At 48.6% G+C, this 20,708-nt stretch overlaps 1 protein-coding gene across 1 annotated transcript in view; it reads left to right on the forward strand.

The window, feature by feature from the left end:
- The window catches only part of CTNNBL1 (catenin beta like 1), a 101,269-nt gene extending 81,226 nt beyond the window's left edge, over window positions 1-20,043 (forward strand). The window contains exons 13-16 of the mRNA XM_038369424.2: window positions 597-677; window positions 14,003-14,140; window positions 14,765-14,837; window positions 19,807-20,043. Coding sequence (XP_038225352.1) covers window positions 597-677; window positions 14,003-14,140; window positions 14,765-14,837; window positions 19,807-19,895 — 381 coding nt within the window. The 3' untranslated portion in view covers window positions 19,896-20,043. The remainder of the gene's footprint in view (window positions 1-596; window positions 678-14,002; window positions 14,141-14,764; window positions 14,838-19,806) is intronic.
- The last annotated feature ends 665 nt before the right edge of the window (window positions 20,044-20,708 follow it).

Here is a 20,708-nt window from a genome sequence, read left to right on the forward strand (position 1 = left end):
TGAGCTTTTTATATGTGCCATGCAGGTGCCAGGGTGGCTGAGCAGCTGGTATCTGCTACTCAGCTTCCCAGCGTTCATCAGTAATCTCTCTCGAGTCCAGAGAGATTACTGATGAACTCGGGAAGATGAATAGCAGATACCATCTCCTCAGCTGCCCTGGAACCTGCATAGCTCATAATTATAAGAAAAACCCACAACCTGGCACTCCGCGGGTGAGCCAGGGAAGGCTTAGCCTTCCCTGGACTATTATACCTGCTGTCTATGCAGCTGAATTTAGGGAGCTGGGAAAATTGGAGGACGACAGATTAGAGGAGTGGGTTGAGCTCATGGTCTGGTTGCCCACCTTCTAGTGGGAGCTGATTGGATCACATTGTGATAAGGTGTAGAGATCACTGGCATTTCAGTCCAAAGCACTCACCTGTCCAGCATTGGCCCCTTCCCGTTCTCACTCGTTCCCATGTCTCTCCTGGGAGTGGCAGAGCTGTAAGCTGCTTTGGGAGATTTCTGGGAGGATGAAAAGTGGAGTAGGAAGGGCTGAATACTGAGTGGAGTGGGCCTTTCTCTCATGTAGGTCTGTGTCTCTCCTGTCTTCACAGGTTGATAGGCTGATGGAACTGCATTTTAAATACTTGGATGCAATGCAGGTGGCTGACAAGAAGATAGAAGGAGAAAAGCATGTATGTATCTCTTCCTTGTGCTGCCAGCCCATGTCTTTAACTCCTCCTCTTCCTCCCACTCTGAGCCCTCAGCCGTGGAGGTATTTTTTTAACATCCTGCACATGGAACGTTTTTGACTTGGCTGCCTTCTACCCACCCTTGCAAACAGCTCAAAGCCTGCTTGCCTGCAGAGGAGTTTCTTCTGGCAGGGCGGGTATCCTTTGGGAAAGGTTATACACAGGAGTTGACTGGCATGCTGCTGTTGGGCAAGAAAGACCTGAATCTCTCTGGAAGCAACAGATGTTCCTGTCTATAGATGCTCAGCAGCCAAATTGGTGAATTCCAGCCAGATCACAGTGACTCCCCGAGCTCTGGCAACACAATTCACCACTCAAAGGACAGGCACCTGTGCTTGTGCCTTGTGGGCTACTTTGTGTCACTCACACAGACTCTAGCTCTGTAATTCCAAGGGCTTGTACTGTGCAGGTAATGAACGAGAGCGCAGCGCGTTCTGCCTGCTGGGAGAAGGCATGTTGTTTCTGGGACTAACATAGCAACAAATTCCTGGCTCAGCCAAGCCAATGCTGTGCACTGAGCCTTCGTTTCTGTGCTGAGACTTCTGCTTCGAGACCTCTCTCACCATGGTTTTTTCTGCCGCCTCTCCACAGCGTGCTGTGTTTGGGAGGGGGTCTTCATTGACCAAAAGCTCTGCCCTGGAGTCACTTTCTTTTGTTTCTACCATATTTTTAAAAGTTCCATATCTGCTTTAGATTAACCCTGTCTCTAAAATGTACCTGGCCTCCCTTCCTCCCCTGTAACTTCTGTCTGCCTGTCGCCACACCGTTCAAATGGCAGCCACCTTTCCCTGCTCAACTATGGCTCCACCATTGCTTTTCATTCGCTTCCAGCTCTGTAACGCAGCATTTCTCTGTCCTGCTTCATTAGCCTTCTCCAGACAGGCATCCTCACGGTGCTCACACGGCTACTGCTAGCAACGCTCCAGCACGACTACTTTGTGGGGGGGAGGCACGGTATTTTTGTCTGAGAAACAAGGTTAGAACCATATTGTAAAATCGTGCTACAGCCTGCTGGGCTGAGTTGGCTACTCTGCAGCACAGCTGTCTCGCAGAGCTCTCTGGTGAAAATTCTTGTCCTCACTGGCGAGGGAAGCTGTGATAGCAGGACCTGGTAGCAAGCGCTGCATCTCAACACAAGTGTAACTAGCTTGGCTGTGCTTCCACCATGCGCAGGGTCTAGGTGTAAAGGATTTTGAATTAACATATTTGGATTGATTTATTTATTTATTTGTGTGTGTGCGTACATTCTCTTTGCATTCACTTTTACTAGTCTGAAATGCTACTGGGGCTGGCAGATGGGGGGGGAGTAAGTGAAATGCAGTGTGACAATGACATGGTAATATTCAAGGCCTCCTTCCCGCCTCTTTAGAGTCTTGATCAGCTGCGAGGGAGCTTCTATCCAGATTAGATGGGGTTGTAGCCAAAGATGAATGTTTGCTCTAAATACCTACAGTGGGTTGTTCTGAATGACATGAGCTTTGGTACCATGTAGTATTTTCTTGGAATTGAAGCTGAAACAGACTTTTCTGAAAGAGAGGATGAGCTGTTGGAGTCAGGAAGCAGCTTGCAGAGCTGTTAGTGAGTTTGGCCCGCTTCCCACAAGATTATCAGTATCAGCACTGAAGAGGGTGTGAAACTGATTAGCACTGACGGAGAGTAATCATGGCTGTGGCTCTCCCCAGCACATGAGCTGGCTCTGCATGACACAGGTTGCAAACCCCCCACCAGTCTCTGACAAACATCTGTCTCCTCAATGCTGAGGCCAGTTCACTGGGCACTGGCAAACATTCTGAGGGCATTCGAGCTCAGCAGCTTCATGGCTGCTCAAAAAGGCACAGGGGTGAGTGATTAATTGAATCACATCTGCTGCCAGCGTTCAAGCTCCATATGGACAGCTGCAGCTTCACAAATGAACAGTGGCTTGCAGCAAAACAGCGTTTTCCATTCCTTCCCCGCCCTTCCCATTGCTCCTTTTCAAACGCAGCAAGAAATGATTGATTCTGTACATTTCAGTGTTGGTGGGTGGGTTTCAGAGCTCAGTGAGCTAAGGGTACTGTCTGGTGCCTAGCAGAGTGTGGGCAGCTGCTGCTTAGAGCCCTCTTCCTCCTCCCTCCCCCCACTGGCTCTGTTAGCTATTTATAGAGTATCTTTCATCCAAAAGGATCTCAAAGCATTTCATGAATATTACACCTGCAGAATCCCTTTTGCCCTCAGTTGGAGGGCAGCAGCCAATCAGCACATGGTATGAAGGGAGAGGGGAACGTGGGGCCCAGGATACTTGGATGGGGGCCTTTCCCTTACAGAAAGTACCGGGGTTCCTCAGCGTCCTTGGAGAGCAGCCAGCACCTGTAGCTAAACTGCACAGGACTCGCTTCATGTACATGGTAACAATGAGGGGCTGAATTGACCCTGCCAAAGGTACAAATATTTCACCTTTGAGGTTTGCACCACTCCCTGCTGTTCCAGGTCTGGGCCTCTCCTATGTAGAGATGAGTGGCATTAGGAAGTCCTGTGCATTCACCCAGCTCAGCACATTTGTGACAGATCTGTTCCACTTGTGCTATGTCCAACTCTCTTTGCTGCTTGACTTACCTGTGTTAGGGGCATGGGAAAAGGGGTCTCCCTTACAGCTCAGATCCTCCACTAGCAAAAGACTGCATCCTCCCTGCAGTGTTCTCGCCACTCCCCCATGCCAGCTCCCCGTAGTTTGGAATGGCTAGAATAAATAGTTCCTTCTTACCCTGCCTCCCCTAGCTCTAGGGATGTTTGGGAGAGAGCAGAAACGTCCCCCATGTCCTTCGACCTTCTGCAGCACCTTCCATCTGAGCATGGCAAGGCCGTTTATGGGTATTAAGTTATGCTGCAGATCATCCCTGTGCAATAGGGCTGTGTTCTGCCTCCAGGGGGCACCAGTTTGCACCTCTTCAAGGCTGGCAGGCAGCAGCAGAGCCAAAAGATGATCAGATGAGGGATGGTCCAGTGGTTAGCGTACTAGTCTGGGCTCAGGGAGACCAGGGTCCAATTTCTGCTCTGCCACACACATCGTGTGTCCCCCGGGCAAGTGGTTCAGTCTCTCTGGGCCTCTGTTCTCCTCTGTATAATGGGGAGAATAGCTCTGTCTTGCCTCCCAGGGGTGCTGTGAAGCTCAATCCATTAAAGATTGTGACTTGCTCAGATCCTGTGGTAATGGGGGCCGTAGAAGGGGGATGGTTCACTTGGTGATTCCCTGTTCTGTTCATTCTCTCTGGGGCACCTGGCACTGGCCACTGTCGACAGACAGGACACTGGGCTAGATGGGCCTTTGGTCTGACCCAGTCTGGCCATTCTGATGGTCTAAGTACCTAACAGATTTTTAGCACCCTCTGCATGCTCTCAGAAGCTCCAATTTCCTCTTTCCCTTGTAGAGACAGGTCCCAGTGGAAGCATGTGGAGGCATATGAGGTGTCCTAACTGCAGCACTCACATTAATGCTAAAATAATTGGTCTGAAAGCTGTATTGTAAGCGCCTCTGGGCAGCGGCCAGGTTCCTGAGATGAGAGATCTTTCCAACGTTTTGTACTGTAAGCTTCTAGGAAAAGTTTTATGGCGTATGTGTGCAGGGGGTCAGGCTGGATGGTCATGGTGGTCCCTTCGGCCTGGGATTCTCAGACTCTCTGAATCCTCCTGTTTATCCCTGTCCTTCGTGGGCCACGGGGAGAACAGGATGCCTGCATTGTCCTGAACATGCTCATAAGCCTCGCAACTCTGCATTAAGACCATGACTGTAACCAAATCTCAGACTGCAGGGTCAGGACGGAATCCACCCCCATATGCACAATTGCCTTAATGCATTCTGGGGTTTTTTTCACTTTCTTCTGAAGCATCAAAGATTGGCCAAAGTTGGAGATGGGGCCTAGGCCAGCGTGGACCAGTTCTCTGAGGTCTACAGAGAATCCTTTATTTGATGCCTGGCTTGTGAGTCTTTCTCACCTGCTTAAGGTCAAACTGGTCACCAGATTTGAGGTGGTAAAGGAATCTTCTCCCCTCCTGCCCTGGTCACGCTGACTGGGACACTGGGTTCCTTGGCAGCAGTGAATGTGGTTTGCCTGTTAGGTTCCTGTGGGCATCTCACCTAAACAATTTCCTACCATTGTAGGGACCTCAGGCCTTGGTAGCACCTCGGTCCCTCGTGTTCTCTGCCTGTGGACATAAGTTTAGTCTCTTGAGGATTGCAATGCGTTAGTCTAACTGAAATCATTGGGCTCAGCATAGGGGTGTCCGGGTGAAACTGACTGTCCTGTATTATGCAGACTAAATGATCAAATGGTCCCTTTTGGCCTTACGCTGTATGGAATCTGTTACATTAATAAGTATGTCCTTTAGGTCCCAACACAGTGGGTTCCAATCCTGGCTGGGATCTGTAGATGATACTGTAATATTAAATCTGTGCATTCTCTGTGCTGCCAAGGTCATAACTGAGTAGCAGAAGCTCAGCAGCCCCTACCAGAAAGTCCTGTCCAGCATTTTCCTTCACAAGACAGCTCAAGGTGGCTGTAGTTTTTGGCAAAAACTATGGCATGCTGTGCAGTAACCCAAGAAGGGCACTATGACTCCACCCCTCTATGGGAAACTTCCAGTTGTGTGTAAAGTTGCCTCCCCTTCTGGACCAGGTGCTGAGGGACAGTAGACAGAGGTTAGAGATGCATCTTCCTTTAGCTGGTCATTTCAAGATGGTTCTGCCACCAAATGCCCCCATCAGACAGTTTCTGAGTTCATGGCCCTCTTGTGTTCCTCCCACTTTCCAGAGAGGCAGGTGAGTCTGTTACCCCAGGCACAGTGCGCATTAGTGGTTATTCACAGGGGTTATGGAATAAGTTTCTGCTCTCCTTCTGGTTCCCAGAAATAAGTTGTCTTCCTCTCTGGATGTCTAGAAAAAAACAAGAACATTGGACACTAAAATCTGCAGAAGTGGGAACTGGGAAAGGCTTGGAGGTGTTTGCTTGCTTTGTTTTGTAAGCCCCATTTGGCTCTGAAGTGTCTCGGGGAGTTTATTGTTGTAGAAGTAGGCAAAGAGAGCAGAGGCTCCCCTAACACTCCCCACTGTGTTTTCCACCGAATGCATCCGATGAAGTGAGCTGTAGCTCACGAAAGCTTATGCTCAAATAAATTTGTTAGTCTCTAAGGTGCCACAAGTACTCCTTTTCTTTTTGCGAATACAGACTAACACGGCTGCTACTCTGAAACCTCCCCTAACACTGATACCCACAGGACACCTACCTGCATGTACCTATTGTACATCAATCATCTGACATTGGTGCTTGGCCCTTCAGTACTTGCTCTGCCACTCAGGGTCAACATAGTGCCTGAGACCTTCACCGAGGTGATGGGCATGAGGGGAGCTGCCCTAAGGTTTTGCTAGGATTCCATACTTAGAAAGGCTTAGCCCTCGTGGGCTTTGCCTTCTAGGTAACTTCCTAGGCAGGGCTTCACTCGTGCTCCTGGTTAATCTCCTGCAGTGAAGGGCCCTGTCCCCAGGGAATCTGGATCTACAGGTCCAGGTCCCCCAACAGATTCACTACTGTCTGGGCTGGGGTAAATGAGACTTTGATCTACTCCTTCCGTAGATGGATGAAAGCCACATTATGCAGGGAGCTTGAGAGGCTGACTTAGTGGAGCAGAATTTGGCCCAGTGTGAGACTTGGCTTCATATCAGTATGGCGGAGCTATGCATTTTCTGCAGGGTTGAAAGTGATCAAGGGATGAGTTAGCAGCATTCACCCTAACAGCCACGTGAAGCCAGGGAGTAGAGTCCACGCAAACTTCCTTTTCCAACACCAGTTCGTCTTAGTGCTTTTCGGCTGAGTCTCTAGCTAATAAAGCCTAGAAAATATCGAAGCCTTGGCTTTTAGGGAAGTATCTTGTCCTCTCTCCAGCGCTTTAATCTCTTCTGTAGGAAAAGGTGCAGAACCCCTTGGGCTCTTAGCTCAATCTAGAAGGAGATATAATTATAGGCAACAGTAACCACAGCGAGCTTTGAAAGGGGAAGAAAAAGGCAAGAGATGGTTTAATTTTTTTTAGTTCCACAGAAAATTTTGCTCAGCAGGTTTATTCAATAAAATGTTCTCACCAGATACTTTGCACTATAATGACTTACAAATTACATGCTAATTGTGCTACAGTTAAGTCATTCCACCCTTGTAAGGACAGGATGGACTGAACTAAAGCTGAGGCAGTGTCCACAGATTTTGATACCTTAAATGGGGATTTGTATTAGTCTGGCATATGAGTTCAGTTTGAATTGCATTGAATTGAATTGAGGACCAGAGATAATGAGGGGGGTTAATGTAAAGTGTAAGCAGTGTAACTATGTTCACTGGAGGGCATGCAGATTGCAGAATCTGGCTACATTTACATAGTTGTTTGGTCTTTTGCTGTCTGTATTGTGAGCTTCTTCAGGAGCAAGCCAAGAGGTTAAAGTGAGCTTTATAAGCTCCCCTACTGGGATTGCTGAGTCAAGTCATTTTGAATGCCCCATCACACTTCCCATTTCTAGCTCCCAAAGCTTACTGTAGTTGAAGACTTATGTTTACTGATTGCATAGAGATGCTAGGCATTTTAGCAAACAGTAAGCTTTTCAGCTATTGCAGATTGATCGCTCATTTACAGATGCACAAGCACGTCTTGGCATGTAGGCAGAAATGAAAACTTCACAAAAGACAGTGCAGTTGCTTTCTGTATGCAGTTTTGAGAACTCAGCTGTCACCTTGACATGACCTAGATGTAGACCTTCCCTTTTGCCAGCAGTAGGAGCTATGACCCCATCCAGGAGTCAGTCCCAACGAAGTGAGCTGTAGCTCATGAAAGCTTATGCTCTAATAAATTTGTTAGTCTCTAAGGTGCCACAAGTACTCCTTTTCTTTTAGTCCCAATCCTGCATTTCATGGAACATGATGGCAAATAAGTGTGTGAGAGCAGCTGGGAGATCAGTGTGTCTGTTTTCACTGAGATGACAGGATGCATAAAATACAGTCTCAATGCATCTTTGGCATATTGTTCAAGAACACAGGCTGCATGGAACAAGTCACTCTTCTTTGGTAACACTGAATGGGCCTCCAGCAACTTTTGGACTGTGAGTGAATTTACCAGGGCCCTTAACACTGTTTCTTTGCAATCTTTTGAAACCACTTCATTCTGTGAAGTGTCCAACCCAAGATAAAAGATGTGTTAGCTAACACATTCTCAAACTCTAGTGGGGATGAGGCACCATAGGGGAAGTCTAGGCTTTCACTTGGCCGCCTTAGTATGTGTTAAAGAACACACTGCGTTGACTACACTTGGCTTTAGAACATGTGCATTAGCTTAACCTTTCACCTTTAAATCTCAGTTTAGACAGGGCTTACAGGACTCCTCTAGTATATGTGGGTTACAGCAGCATAGCTAGGTCCTACTGGGATGTAGGGATGGAATGCCAGTGGTGTTTTGTAGTATTTGGTGTTTTGTAGTATTATCTGTCTTCCCCGCTCTCCTTCTGCTTTGGACATTGTTCCAGTTCACTGTGCAATTGGGCTGCTGTGATTTGAGAGCAAATTGCAAATCTTTACACTTGGTCCTGGTCATTCCTGATCCTCTTGGTGACTGATTTACACCCCAGTTCTCTGCTAGCTCCTCCTGCCAATCCTACACGCATGTACTCCGCTCTCCATCCCACAGGTTGGATCAGGCATTTAATGGTGAGTGAGTTGATGGTGGATACCTGACTCGCAGGACATGCCAAGTACCTCAGTCATGAAATCACCTCAGGAGTGTGGCAGATATCCTTCTTCCTTGCCTTTTGCCTCTCCCCATGTGAACCTGCCCAACACAGCAGGGTGAAGGGAACGAGGGGATGAGTTGCCTACATTAGTGCAAAAAGAAAAGGAGTACTTGTGGCACCTTAGAGACTAACAAATTTATTAGAGCATAAGCTTTCGTGAGCTACAGCTCACTTCATCGGATGCAGGATCCAAGGCCTAACAGCGGTTTTCATGTCCGTGCCTGAAGTGATGTATAATGTTCTGGCTTTTAGCTCTAGACTTTTCTTAGGCTGGTCAGGGCTGACTCAGGTCTGGTTTACACTGGGAGCTTACCTCGGCATTGTTACATCTCTCGGGCGTGAAAAATAAACACCCCTGAAAGATGTACTGTACTGAGCCTCACCTACCCCACCCCCTGGTGTGGACAGTGCTAGGCCAGTGGAAGAATTCTTCCTTCGTCCTAGCTACCGCCTCTTGGGAGGGTGAGTTAGCTGTGCTGACAGGAGAACCCCTCCTGTTGGTGCGGTTAGTGTCTACACTGAGGCATTGTAGTGGTTTAAGTGTAGACGGACCTTCAGAATGGTGTGATGGCATTCCTGACAGTCTGAACTGGTTCTCTCCCACACTGCTCTGCAGCGTCCGTCCTGGCTCTCCTCGGATGAGAGAGATGAACTGACATATATGTGAGGAGAAGGGTGTGGAGCATCTCTAAAGTCCACTTTACCACGCTGTGCAGAGAAATGTGATCTCTCTACATTGTAGTGGCAGATCCGTCATCTTCTTTAGATTTTGAGTCTTCACGTGACATGCTAGGCCTGTCAGTTCTCTCTCATTAGTGTGAGAGGAGCTCATTCTAGTTTCACAGGAGCCCATCTTCTTGATGTCTTCTCCCATCAGCAAGGGGCATCTCAGTGAATATTGGTGGCAGATTAGAAATGGCATCTGAGTCTCATTTGGAGGATAGCAACTCGACAACTCAGAGAAAGACAAAGTGGAAAGGTGGCTATTTGGTGTTGTACTGCGAAACAGATTAACATTTAAAGGTGGCTGTGGTTAAAAAATACTGTAAAAAATGGCACCTTAGTACTGTACATATCTCCTTGTGATGTGTCTCATGAGTTGTATCTGCTTAATTTACTGGTACACAGCAATTTTGCATCATTGTCTGTGCTGCAGAGCCTGTTGTATCTAAAAAAGAAAAGGAGTACTTGTGGCACCTTAGAGACTAACAAATTTATTAGAGCATAAGCTTTCGTGAGCTACAGCTGTCGAGGGCACTAGGCAGCAGGGGTGATGGAGGAGCTGCTGTGAATGGAACTTGGAGAGCGTTTCAAGGGCCAGCACGTCCCTAACAGACTATGTATGCTTCAGGTGGCCAGTTGGCATCCTGGGACATTTCATAGGAGCTCTGAGCAGGCTGTCAGGAGTCCCCCCTGAGCATCTCCTGCTTTGAGCAGGGGCTTGGACTCGAATCTCCTTTGGTCCCTTCCAACCCTGATATTCTATGATCCCAGGCATTTGAATGGCAACAGTTGCTCTCCAGCCACAGGGGTGCAGTAAACCTGGAGCTGTAGCATCCCTTGCCATACAGGGGAAAATGTCTGGGCAAGCTGCATGGTGGTGTAGCCACAAGCTCTCCCCACCCACAAAGACCCTGTGTCCTGTGGCACAATGAGTTCCTGAAGAGCTGTACTTTGGGGTGGCCAGGCCCCTAGCACAGTCTGTAACCCACTATAACTGCCACTCCTCCCTCCCCCCCACCTCAAACAGGCGCACCCACTTTGGTTTTGCTGTTGGGGCCCTTTGTGCCAGTGGGGTGGTGGGCAAGTGTAGAGGGGAAACAGGAAGAAGTGTTTGCCCCAGTACAGTTTGGGGATTCTTCCTTGAACTCGGGAATAAAGGCTGCCATAGGAGCATAGCATTAAATCTGGAAAGTTCTCTGTCCTCTGCTGGGGCTGCCGCAGAGCTCCTCGTACTGCATGGGCTTGTCACTGCACGAGTCGGTCTTGCTGCCCATCTCCCGATCAAGCTTGTTTTAGTTGGGCTCGAGGATAGTTGTTTTTCCTTTGTGGGGTTGCCAGTGAGTGACCACTTGCATGCAGCAGATAGAGCTTTAACATCCCACTCTGCAGTGCTACCATGCATCATGAGTTCTCAGCCTGAGAGGCCTGGTGGCATCCGTCGAATTCTCCAGAAAGTGTTTGCAAGATGCCAGGAAGCCTGTCCTAGTGCCAACCTCCTGAACTCGAGTGGGAGGGAACTCAGTGCTTGCATAACATTCAGAAGCCTTTCCACAGGCAGCAACATCCTGCTTTTGAACTCCGCACAGCCGTGTCTGTGTCCATTCTTCAGGGAGCTGGAGTGTATTAAAGTTACCTGGGGCTGCTAGAGTCCATGATTTTCTGCCCCTTGGGCATCCCTATGTTGCCAATAACCCAGTCAACGTTAAAGCCTGTTCTGAGTCTCTCACACTGAATCCGTCAGAGAGGACTAACTTATTTCATCCCACATATGGCCAAGTCAGGAGATTTGTCGTCCTTCCCCGTTTTGGAGGCATTAGTTGAGTTGTCCTAGTTCTGTGTCTAAGGCGTGTAGAGCAGTCACTGAGAAGAGCCCTTGACTATTTGAAGAGGAAGACTAAGAGGGTAATAGACTGAAGGACCCTGCATAGAAAAGCAGGGCTGGGTTTCGAGTCACACTAGATTAAGATGCTGAAACCCTGTGTTAAGATGCAGGGTAAATATTAAGCTCTTGTCTATGCTAGCAAGGGTTTGCCAGCAGAGCTCTAATGGCAAACCCTGCTCCTGGAGACACAGCTTATCCTGGCAAGAGCTCTGTTGCTGGTGTAGCTTATACCTGTTCCCTGAACAAAATAAGCGATTGCTACCATTATAACTGTGTCTAGCACAAAGATCTCCGTCAGGAGTGATATTTTTTTAAACCACACTCCTAACTGACAGAGATGTTGGTAATATCGGTTAGTATATACCTGGCCTCTGCCAGTCTGACAGGTGGGCACAGTTAGCTCCAGCTGGGAAGTGAAGATGGAGGGAGTCTGTCTTTGGGCCCAGAGACAACAAAGGAGCTAGGGCAGAGGAGGTCCTGGAGGAGGACTCTTAAGTGCAGGGTAGGGACTTAACCTGTGGACAGACACCTTAGGATTCCCTTAGTATTTTGGGCAGTGGGAAGGAGTGAGATGGATAGCTTAGCCCCTCCCCGCCCCATTACAGGATTTTATGTGGCCCTGGTAACTTGATTCACTGATGCTGGCCTAGTGTTAAATATCTCACCAGGACACACACTCTGCTTCCCGATAGATATGTTAGAGAGGGGCTATGCATGAGGCATCTGCTGAGGGACACCTCCTGAGCACTGTCTGTGTCCTATCTCAGCACGTTTCCAGCAGACGTTATGCTCAGGAGTTTGTAATGTGAGAGTCTGTTGCAGAGGTGCGAAGGGTTAATTCTCCTCTTGTTGACTAGGGGACTCTGCCTATAATTGAATTGCAGAGGTAGGCTCAGAAAGCCAGAAAAAGTTGGTAGCCGAAATCAGCTTGTGGCACTTGTGACCTTGTGTGCATCTTTGTCTGCAGCACACACACACACACGCAGGACGTTCTCCTTGCTGAGCATTGCAGGTAGAGTGTACTCGCTGGTGACGGCTCTAATGAGGAAATATTGCTCTGCTGGTTTGTGCCCACCTGCCAGACCACTGCATAATAAATCAAGTGAGCTGCAGAGAGCTAGCAGGGCCTGACAAGCTGCTTCCTTTATTTTCTAAAAAAACCCTCTACTGTGAAGATTGTGAAAGGTCACACGTGACATGAGTTACAGCTGGTCTCTCTGAAAATGGAGGGTACCTACCTATGGGGGTGGGTTTGGTGGGCCTTCCCCAGGCAGGGACTGTGTGAGTTTATTGCTGGGTTATCCTTTGGCAGCGCTTTGGAGAAAATGTTCTGTATACGCATTGTGATGACTTTCCATGGAGATGGGCGAGATGCTGGCAGCTGCCTCCTTTTAACATCCGTACCCTGTGTGTAGGAAAAGTGAGAGAGCTTCCTTTGGCAGCTTCCCCTACACATTGCTATTGCCTGGGTCTGGCAATCTATTGTCTGCACAGCACACACGCTCTGGGCCCACAGAGGCCGGGAGCAGAGGTCTGCTTACAGGTCCAGATGCGAGGCCTTGGGGAAGAGAGGAAGAAGTGGTGCCCAAGTTGCTCTCTGTAACCCCCATTGACTGAAGGGGGCACTGACTGGCTTTGAGAGGAAGCTCTATCTGGTCCTCCTTATAGGACAGGAAATCACCGTGCTGTAAAACCTTTCAGAGTGGGAGGAGTAAAAGGGGATGAAAGAGGTTCCCAAAGAATCCTCCTCCGTCCCCTTCAAAAAAAACCAAACAAACCAACCCCATATTTCTCTTATGCCAGGCACTCTTCCTGTCCTGAACAGGACCTGATCATGCTGAAATGAGTGGTTTGGATAGCATTTCTTACTGTGCTGTTCTGCATCAACCCCCCGTAGGTCATTGTCCTACCCCAGGACTATCTGACAGAACTTCAGCAGGTGCAGCTGTCACGAAAGCCAGTGGAGCTACGATTGTTTCTACCAGCTGATGATCTGCTGTATGAATGTTCCCAGTAAATGAAGCTGGAATAGCCAGCAGTTTGGTGGTGGTGAATCTGCATACTGTGTAGGACCTCTAGGTTTGGTTCTGTCTTGTTCATGTGGCCATAAGGACGTGGAGCTCCAATAGATAGGTCTTTGAAATGTTGAGGATTAGTAGCAGCCCTTCACTAAAAAGTGACTTTGTGAAAGAATTATGCACATTTTTCACATCAAAACTGGAAACAGTTGCAATTGATTTTTTCCCTATTTTGTTGTGGAATCAGAAATCAGCCTGACTTTGAAATTCTTATAAACTTGTTACTGAAAAAGAAAAAAGTGCTCATTTTCAGGTGAGCACATTTTAGAGACAAAGTTTGCTCAGAAGTGAAAGGAATTGAGTGAAATTAAATTAATTTTCAAGAGAAGTATAATTTTGTAAGAGAAGTAAATGAGAACTTGCCGTTTTTGATGCATAAAGTATATTCAGTGAAAGAGTATTGGCAAATTTTTGCAAGTGCGAAATCCTATGAAGTGGAATTGGGACGATTTTTGTTTAAAGAACCCACCTTCCACTTTTTCCTAGTTTTGCACAGTCTGTTTTATGGGGAAATGTCAGAGATTCTTGGCTTGGAGGAGGATGGTGGACACAACGGCTGAGGTCAAGAGTTTGGGGAGTGGGAAAGCAGAGGGATCAGATCCTAGGAGCTCTGTCAGAGACTCCATTTCCTAGTGGTGGAAAGCTATGAATATATGGAAAAGCAGATAAACCCTCTATAGTGAGATTACAAAAATGCCAGATACTTTGAGTCTTCTGTTACATGGACCATAGCAATATGGGGTAGGGCGCTCTCTTGATCCACCTGCTAACTCCTTCTTGTGCCGTCCTTCAGGATATGGTGCGCCGGGGGGAAATAATAGACGATGACATGGAGGATGAATTCTACCTCCGTCGCCTAGATGCTGGTCTCTTTGTTCTACAGCTCATCTGTTACATCATGGCAGAGATCTGCAATGCCAGTGTCCCCCAGGTAAAGACACCACCTGCTTCAGCCAAAGGATGGCGTGCTCACCTGTCACCAGCTATGACACACACAGGGCTCTGAATCCCCTCCACTGCTCCCCATCCCTACAGGAGCTTCTCTTCACTAGACTTTTTTTTTTTTTTAAAGAAATCTCCCATCACAGTTGCAACAGTGGGCCAAGAACACCAGCACTGTTACTACCACATCATCTAGACCAGCTGTGAGTAGGGCCAGCAGTCCCAGAGGTAGAAATGTTGGTGCCCTATCCTACCATTGGAGGTAGTGCAATTTCCCAAAAGTCTCATATAGGCACCACCTAGGTCTCCTGTGAATTCACACCGTAGCTCATTCTGGCTAGGGGTCTCTCAAGCCATGTGATATGCCACAGTCCTTTGTGCACACAAATATAGAGCTTTGTGGGCTGGGGTGGGCACACGTTTTGCAAACCCATTGGGTGAGTCTTTCAAAACTTGCCTGGCTGTGCACTGTGAAAAGTGCGCTTCTGAAGGTAGATGGGAGTTCAGTACACTCAGGATTTCTGCACTCCTGCCAAGAAAATAAGACATTCGTGGTCTCTCTGCAGCTGTGCTGGGAATGATGTCTGTTTGTCCTCTCTTCTCTCCCTACCAGATTCGTCAGAGAGTCCATCAGATTCTGAACATGAGAGGCAGCTCCATCAAAATTGTTCGGCACATCATAAAGGGTGAGTTTCTCTTGCTCGCTGGTTTGTAGTACCCCAGTCATGTGCCTTTGCCCAGGGCCATCCTCCCTGAGAACAAGGGACTAGACAGAGCTTGTTCAGACTTAGCAAAGTTCTAGTTGAGTTCATGAGCCGTTTGATCCTTTGGTGAAAGCAGCTGAGGGCTACAGAGTGGCAGCCCTGTGAACTGGGGAGGAAGAAAGTTGTTCTTGTGAGAGCTATGCCTAGCTCTGCAGTGGTGCTTCACTGGTGTCTGCAGTGCGTCCCAGCCAGGTCTGTTGGTGGTGGCTGTAACGTGGAGGGGAGAAAAAAGAAGCGTCTATGTGCAGTGCTGCGCCCTGGTGATGAAAGGTGAGACTCCCCAGCACCCTCTGACATGTGAGATCTGAGAGCTCCTGGGAAGCGTCCCTGGAAGTGTTGTGGAGTCTCATCTTTTGTCCCCATTGCCCCACCCCACACCATCTGTAGCATATCCATGGCGTGTTCGTCTTGCTCTTAGCGAAAGATGAATATGGGTTAGGGCGTTAAAATATCGCTCTCCAGTTCTAAGATGTAGCTGTTGTGATTTGCAGTCCTAGCTTTAATAGTGTTTGTCTGCAATTTATAATGCTTGCATTAAATTAAAGCAATGCTTATTTGGGCTTTACCATGTCAGCTCCAGGCCATCCCATCTCTTTTCCAACATAAATAGTCAACTGAATGAGGAGTAGGAGGGCAGAGACACGTAGCAGGCTGCAGAGATGATCCCCCGCAGTAAAGTTCCTCCTCTGACTTGCCACTCCAGGTGGCTGGTCTGTTAAGAGTTGGCTTAAACAGCTGTAAATTCCCTGACAGCCCAGGCTGCAATTCCTTATTATACAGCGTGGCCATGGCTGGCTGGTCCTGAGGAGCTGGGTTGGTATCTGTGGGTGCTGGGGGATGAGTCTATTCCCTCTGAGGGGAGAGGGAATGTCTCGAACGTGGTGTGGGGCTATGAGTTGTGCATTGATCTGGACTCTCCTGGCTCTAAGTCCAGAGCAAAGAACAGCTGCTGGCCTGTCCCTTCTACCCGAGTGTCGGTGAGGACAGGAAGAGAGAGAGAGCAGCTGTTTCTGCACCCACGCCCCTCCCTACCGTGCAGAGGGGAGGGTGAGGGAGTGAGCAGTGCACTGGTGCAATGGGGAAAAGATTGAGGCAATTAGGGACTCCTCCCTGGACGCTGTATAGCTGCTGGGGTGTTGGCAGCCGTGGTGCAGAAGCCGCACATGTAGGAATAGCAGGGGCTAATTTGCACTCCATACTGGTGTTTAGATGCACTTTGGGCCAAATTCATCCTTGGTGTCACTCCACTGACTTAGATTCATAGATTCATAGATACTAAGGTCAGAAGGGACCATTCTGATCATCTAGTCCGACCTCCTGCACAGCACAGGCCACAGAATCTCATCCACCCATTCCTACAAAAAACCTCACCTATGTCTGAGCTATTGAAGTCCTTAAATCATGGTTTAAAGACTTCAAGGAGCAGAGAAGCCTCCCTCAAGTCACCCATGCCCCATGCTACAGAGGAAGGCTAAAAACCTCCAGGGCCTCTTCCAATCTGCCCTGGAGGAAAATTCCGTCCCAACCCCAAATACTTAACAGGAGTTACCGCAGGAATGAACTTGGGGAAAGCTGCCTGCCAGTTGGAGTACTGGGGTTAGTCTGGGGGGGTCCAACACACTAGCTGTGCGTGTCCCCCTTGAGAGGTTAGTGACAGGGAGGGGGAGGATTTCTAGCCCTTGGCACAGCTGGAGCAGGAATCCCACACTGCAAAGTGGCGTAACTCCAGCACCATCTCTGTGGATTGAGTCCTTGCTGAAGCCTCCCCCCCACCTCTCTCTTCTCCCCCTCCCCCTCCCCCCCAGTGTCTGGCTCACTGTCGGGATGGGCGAAGTCTGGGATCACCCCTTCCCTGCATAGTCTTGCTTTCCACTCCGTGGGTTTCTCTTGTTCCATTTTTATTTTCTATTTTTGCATACTAATTAGGTGCCTGCTTTTTAGTTTGGTTTTATGGCCCACATATTCTCCATGTTTCTCTGGCAGCTGATGGGTCTCTGGGGATTGCTGAAAATTGCTTATGATGCAAGTGAAGCAATAGGCCTCCTTTCCTCCAGTGGTTTTTCAGTGCGGGAGGAGTGGGCAAGGGATAAGTGAATCTCTGCAGATTGATCAGGCAGTCCCTGAACCTGTTCTCCTGAAGATCGAGCCACACTTACAGCTGGAGCGTTCATATTCTCCTCAGGTCTTCAGTAGTATGTGGACTGAGAGGGAGCAGTTTTTGGAATGAAAGTTTGGCCTAGTAGATAGAGCACTGGACTGGGACGCAGGACGCCTGGGTTGTGTTTATGCCTCTGCCAATGGCCTGCTGGGTGACCTTGCTGAGTCACTGCCCTGCCCCAGTTTTCCCATGTGTAAAGTGGAATTCATGACTCTTTGTAAAGCACTTTGTGACATATTGATGAAAAGTGCTGTATTAAATCGTGGCTATTTAAGCTGATCTCCCCTGGAGGAACAATTGTATAAAAAGGAACACTTGCCCTTACAGGGAGGAACATGGACTTGTGATTGCTGATCCATAGAGGGGCCATTCTGTCCTGCCTCTGTCCCCTTGTCATGCCATTGCCCCAGCCGCCACGTGGACCCTATCATGGGTTCAGAATGATGTCCTGATTAGTGAGTGAGACATCAAAAGCACCTAGATGCTAGTGATGGGCCCGCTAGTAAGATAGCTGGGAGGGAGGAATGTGTATTAAAAGTTAAACCAAAGCTTAACCAAAGAGAAAAGCAAATGCTTTATAACTGCACAAAATTTGGCCCATGTTCCCTCAGTGTATGTTCTCTGCTGTTTCTAATATCCTCTTATAAACCTGGAAATATTTCCCTCTTGATTTTGACTGTTCTGTGACTATTGTATTTTCTTTTGTCTAATGAAGCAAAAGCCAATCTTAGGCACTTTCCGTTTGCACAGCAATAGCAGTGCGTACAGCTCTGTGTAAGTGCTGGTGAGGCGGGAGTTCACTCGCGCGCGCGCGCACACGCCATTTAAATAAATACAGTAAAACCCACTCTCATTGGGTAATTAAAGAAAAAAAGCTTGAATCTGGTTTTTATCTGCTTTTTTTCACTTAATGTCATCAGCTGTTAGTGACCTAATAAACAATTTCCCAGCACGTCGTTGTGAGGCTTCCTCTTACAGTGCTAAATGCTTAGGAGAAAAAAATAAATAAGTGCCAAACTTTGGGCAAAAACCAGAAAATCTGTGACTTGTTCCCATGGGGGAGATTTCACTGGCTTGGGCTGGGGGGGGGGGAGGATGGCTGTCAGCGACCCCTGCAGCAATTACATCGCGAGAGGCAAGTGCTGCAGATGCTTTTTCCTTGAACCAATCCTTAATATCTAACTGAGCTATGGTCCGGCTCTGCTAGTGCCTGCTGCTCTGCAGAAAATGGCCACAGGTTCCTGCTTGAAGGCAGAGGATCTGAGTAGCCTGGTGGTGTCCCACGGCTCCCCCACCGGGCAGTACACTCAGGGATGGAGTCCCTCCTGGCACTCAGATGGGGGTGCAGAGTTCCCCTTCGGCTGCTAGTGAACAAAGGCCAGACCACTTGCTGCATCTGTCTCAGAGGCACTGAGTCACAAAGCCCAGCGAAATGGCCTGCTCGGGGCAGAACCTGCACCTCCGCTTATTTCCCTGAGGGGATGGGGCCGGTATGCGGAATGGACTCAGGAATACTGAGCTACACACTGCCATCCGTTGATACTGTCTCCTGGAGAAAGCAAACCCCTGCTTTCCACAGCTCAGCACCTGGCATTGGTCTCCTCCAGGAGAGGAGTGTTAAGAGTCGGCTGTGCTGTCACTGCTCAAGATGCACCCCTCTGCTGAGCCAGACGGGGATGTGATTGAGAGCCTCGCAGCAGAGAGAGGGCATGGGCTGCCGGGGAGCCCTGAGCCTCGCTCCATCAACCATTACACTAATGGCTCCTTGCGGCTCAGTGTGCAAGCTCAGGGCAGCTGGAAGAGGATCTGAGCTGTTAACTATGGGAGGGGGCCTGTTCTCTGCTTTGTGCAGAAGAGCCCTCTGTCATTGGATGCTCCCGCCACCTCCTTGTCTCCAGGATGCTAGTCAATGGACCCACTAGCAGCAAACCGTGGTGGCACCAGGCATCTCTCGTTGCAGAAACTATAGTAGTTTATAAATATTAAATGGATTTATCCCAGAGGCTTTGGCAAAGAGCTCTCTGTTTTGTTTGTGGAGACAGTGAGTGTGCATGAGAGAAGGCTCCCACACCAACTAGCTTCTCCCTGTCCTCAGCCTTTTCAGTGCTCTTATAATGAGGGCTTTGATGGAGCTCAGAAATATGCAGCAATGCTGAACACAAATATTAAAGCAAACTTTCTTCTGCAGCGTTGCCATTCAGACACTGAATACAAGCTGTTCTGTTTGTTTGGGAAGAAGGGGATGCATGAGAGGAGCCAGAGGCTGGAAAACATCTTCCTAGGCAGACAGCTTCCGATTCCCTGAGATGCTCATGTCTTCAGCCCCAAATCTGCCTTTTGTTTTGTAATAATTTGTACAGGTGCAGGGTGAACTGCCTCTGGCTCTGACCCAGATCTAATGGGAGGGCTCTGAATGCGGCTTGAGGACAATTCCTAAACCGTCTCCTCTCCAGATGCTGAGGCTGGGAGATGTACTCTGGACTAAAGTTCTGGTCTCCCTGCTGATGTCCATCGTGCTAAGAAATGAGGGAGAAGAGCAGGAGCACCTATTCTAGTGCCCCATCCTTTCAAAAAAAAAAAAAAAATAATAATCTTTTGATGAGGAGTCAGTAGATGTTTAACATGCAGAGTTTAATCATCAGGAAGATGAGTCCATCGCTGTCCCTTGGCTAACTCTCCAGTCAGGTGCTGCCATCAGCATCTTGCTCAGGGTTTGTTTTTGTTTTTCTGCAGAGTATGCGGAAAACATCGGGGACGGGAAGAACCAGGAATTCCGGGAGAGTGAGCAGAAGCGGATTCTGGAGCTGCTGGAGAATTTCTGAGAACTCTGGATTTGAAATCTGTGTGCCTCGTAACGAGGACACAGCCAGCACACTGAGCCTTTCCACCATCAGCTACCGAGCAGAAATGACTTCTCGGTTAAACCCATTCTAATGGGGATTTCTGAGACATTAAAAGTTAATTTTTTTTTATTTCTTGTTTGATGTTTTCTGCCAAGAAACCTCGGAGAGGGGTGTGAGAGCGTCGCAGACACTAGTGCAGCTTCATCCTGTGGCCTCTCTCCTGCATACTGTTGAGAAGCAATCCCATGAGCACAGCCTGATGGGGGTTGACAGCAGAGTGGAGGGGAAGCCTGGTTAGCCCTGGGGACTGGTAGTGAGATGCTCACTTCCAGGTTGCAGAGTCAAATCCAGTCCAGGGCAACGCTGGTCAGGAATGTTACCACATTTCAGCAGCTTGTGGGATGGTTTCAGACAAGTTCTGTGGGATGCAATGTTCCATAAGTGGCCCTGATTGGGCGCTTTTGTTGCCGGACTCACTGGGCCATGGAGACAGAATTTTCCTCTCCTAGGGAGGCTTAGAGAGCCCTGCCTGGGTTGTACCGGGGGTTAAACCAAGGGGAACAGAGGAGAGTGCACTTGCTCTGAGTTGGGTAAACAGTGCCCCTCCACAACTCACCCTCCTGTTTCAACCTACTGTCCCCCCTGTTCTGTAAATAAACAGGACTCGGGCCCCTGAGCTATCGATCTGGGACTTCACATCCGTGAGTGCAATGCTGGTGGAAAGGAGAACCCCAGATGCAGATTGTCCCAGCCGCACTGTGCAGGTCTCTGTTCCTTTCCAGGGAGTCACGG

This window comes from Dermochelys coriacea, chromosome 13 (assembly GCF_009764565.3).
Source record: "Dermochelys coriacea isolate rDerCor1 chromosome 13, rDerCor1.pri.v4, whole genome shotgun sequence".
NCBI lineage: Eukaryota > Metazoa > Chordata > Testudines > Dermochelyidae > Dermochelys > Dermochelys coriacea.